Here is a 1,384-nt window from a genome sequence, read left to right on the forward strand (position 1 = left end):
TCCCAGGATGCCTAACTAAAGTATATCACAACTCTGGACACTTTATTTGTAGACTCCTGATGTAGATATAGCTTCAGAAAGAATGAGCTTCAAGCTAAGTGAGCTTCACAGTTAAATATTACATATTCTAAGAACATGATTTGAAGTCCAAATGATTCTTCAGCTTTTTCTAAAGTGGTGGAATTTCATCCAATTTTGAAGTGCAGATTTTCCATGCAAAGTAAATAGTTATAATAATGGAGGGGGGAAAATAGTGGGTCTTACTAATTAGAGGAGGAAAAGTAATAATCAGAGGCAAAAGTATCATTATCAAGATATATTTAAAGGGTTTTATCACATAAAACAAAATGGCAGTTAGCTTGGACCAACGTAATATTATATTCACTTGTCATCTGAAGTGTGTATTTTTCTTCAAGGGTAGGCAAATTTCTCAATATTCTATCTCAAGCCACACTTAGTTTATTACTTTGAAGGTAAAATAACATTGCAGATAAGGCATTTAACTTTCCCCCCTTAATGTGAAGGCATTAAAGACTTAACATTTTTAAGAAAAATTAGAAAAATAAAATTCGTAACTCATAAGAAGGAAATAAAATTATTTTATTAATTAGTTGAATTTAATAAAATAGAGATACAAATCACTCAGAAATTAATCAGAACACCTTGAATTACAGATATGAACAATTTTATATGATGAACGTGAATTTAAGCATATGTTTTGTAAATTAAAAATTACTGCTTGAGTTAAGCCCTAAGGACTAATAATGAAGATTTTTAACTCTACTCATTAAGTTTGCAGCCATACTCTCTTGCCTGTATTGAAATAGATAATTTTAAAAATAATTGTTTTACTGGATTATGTCAGAACAAAATTGTGTTTCTTGAGAGCGCTTAAGTTTCCTGCTGGGTCATCAGAATGAAGCTTTCACTGTTCTGCCCTTCAGAGGCTGAGGTAGCCGGTGGTTGTGCTTTATGGGAACAGCATTTTCACCTTCTGCATTTGATAGAAGGCTGCGGAACTGGGCCAGCTGGAAGGAACAACGGCATATTTAAAAAGTCAAAAGCTGTTGAAACTACACAGAGCCATTTATTTCCCGTACAATTAATACGATTTACAATATGAAACTGAAGACTGCTGTGATTTCACCAATTTGAAGGGTAAAATATTCTCCTGCATCTCTGAATTGTTTTGGGTTTGAACTTATCTATAATGGGATGGGTCAGAAAGTTAGCTTTCTTAATTGCTAAATATTCCTGGTTTCTGGAGAGGGTTAAACCGGGTGGCTCCTGAGGCTCCGTCTAACATAGTTTGGACATGTTGTGAGGAGAGACCGGTCCTTAGAGAGGGACATCATGCTTGGGAGGGTGGAGGGACAGCGCAGGA

At 35.0% G+C, this 1,384-nt stretch overlaps 1 protein-coding gene across 1 annotated transcript in view; it reads right to left on the reverse strand.

Annotated features, from left to right (window-relative positions):
- Nucleotides 1–911: 911 nt before the first annotated feature.
- The window catches only part of CA1 (carbonic anhydrase I), a 12,365-nt gene continuing 11,892 nt past the window's right edge, over nt 912–1,384 (reverse strand). Inside the window, exon 7 of the mRNA XM_006880512.1 lies at nt 912–1,028. Coding sequence (XP_006880574.1) covers nt 912–1,028 — 117 coding nt within the window. The remainder of the gene's footprint in view (nt 1,029–1,384) is intronic.

The sequence above is a fragment of the Elephantulus edwardii genome, unplaced genomic scaffold (genome assembly GCF_000299155.1).
Source record: "Elephantulus edwardii isolate Elephantulus edwardi_28Jun2011 unplaced genomic scaffold, EleEdw1.0 scaffold00008, whole genome shotgun sequence".
NCBI lineage: Eukaryota > Metazoa > Chordata > Mammalia > Macroscelidea > Macroscelididae > Elephantulus > Elephantulus edwardii.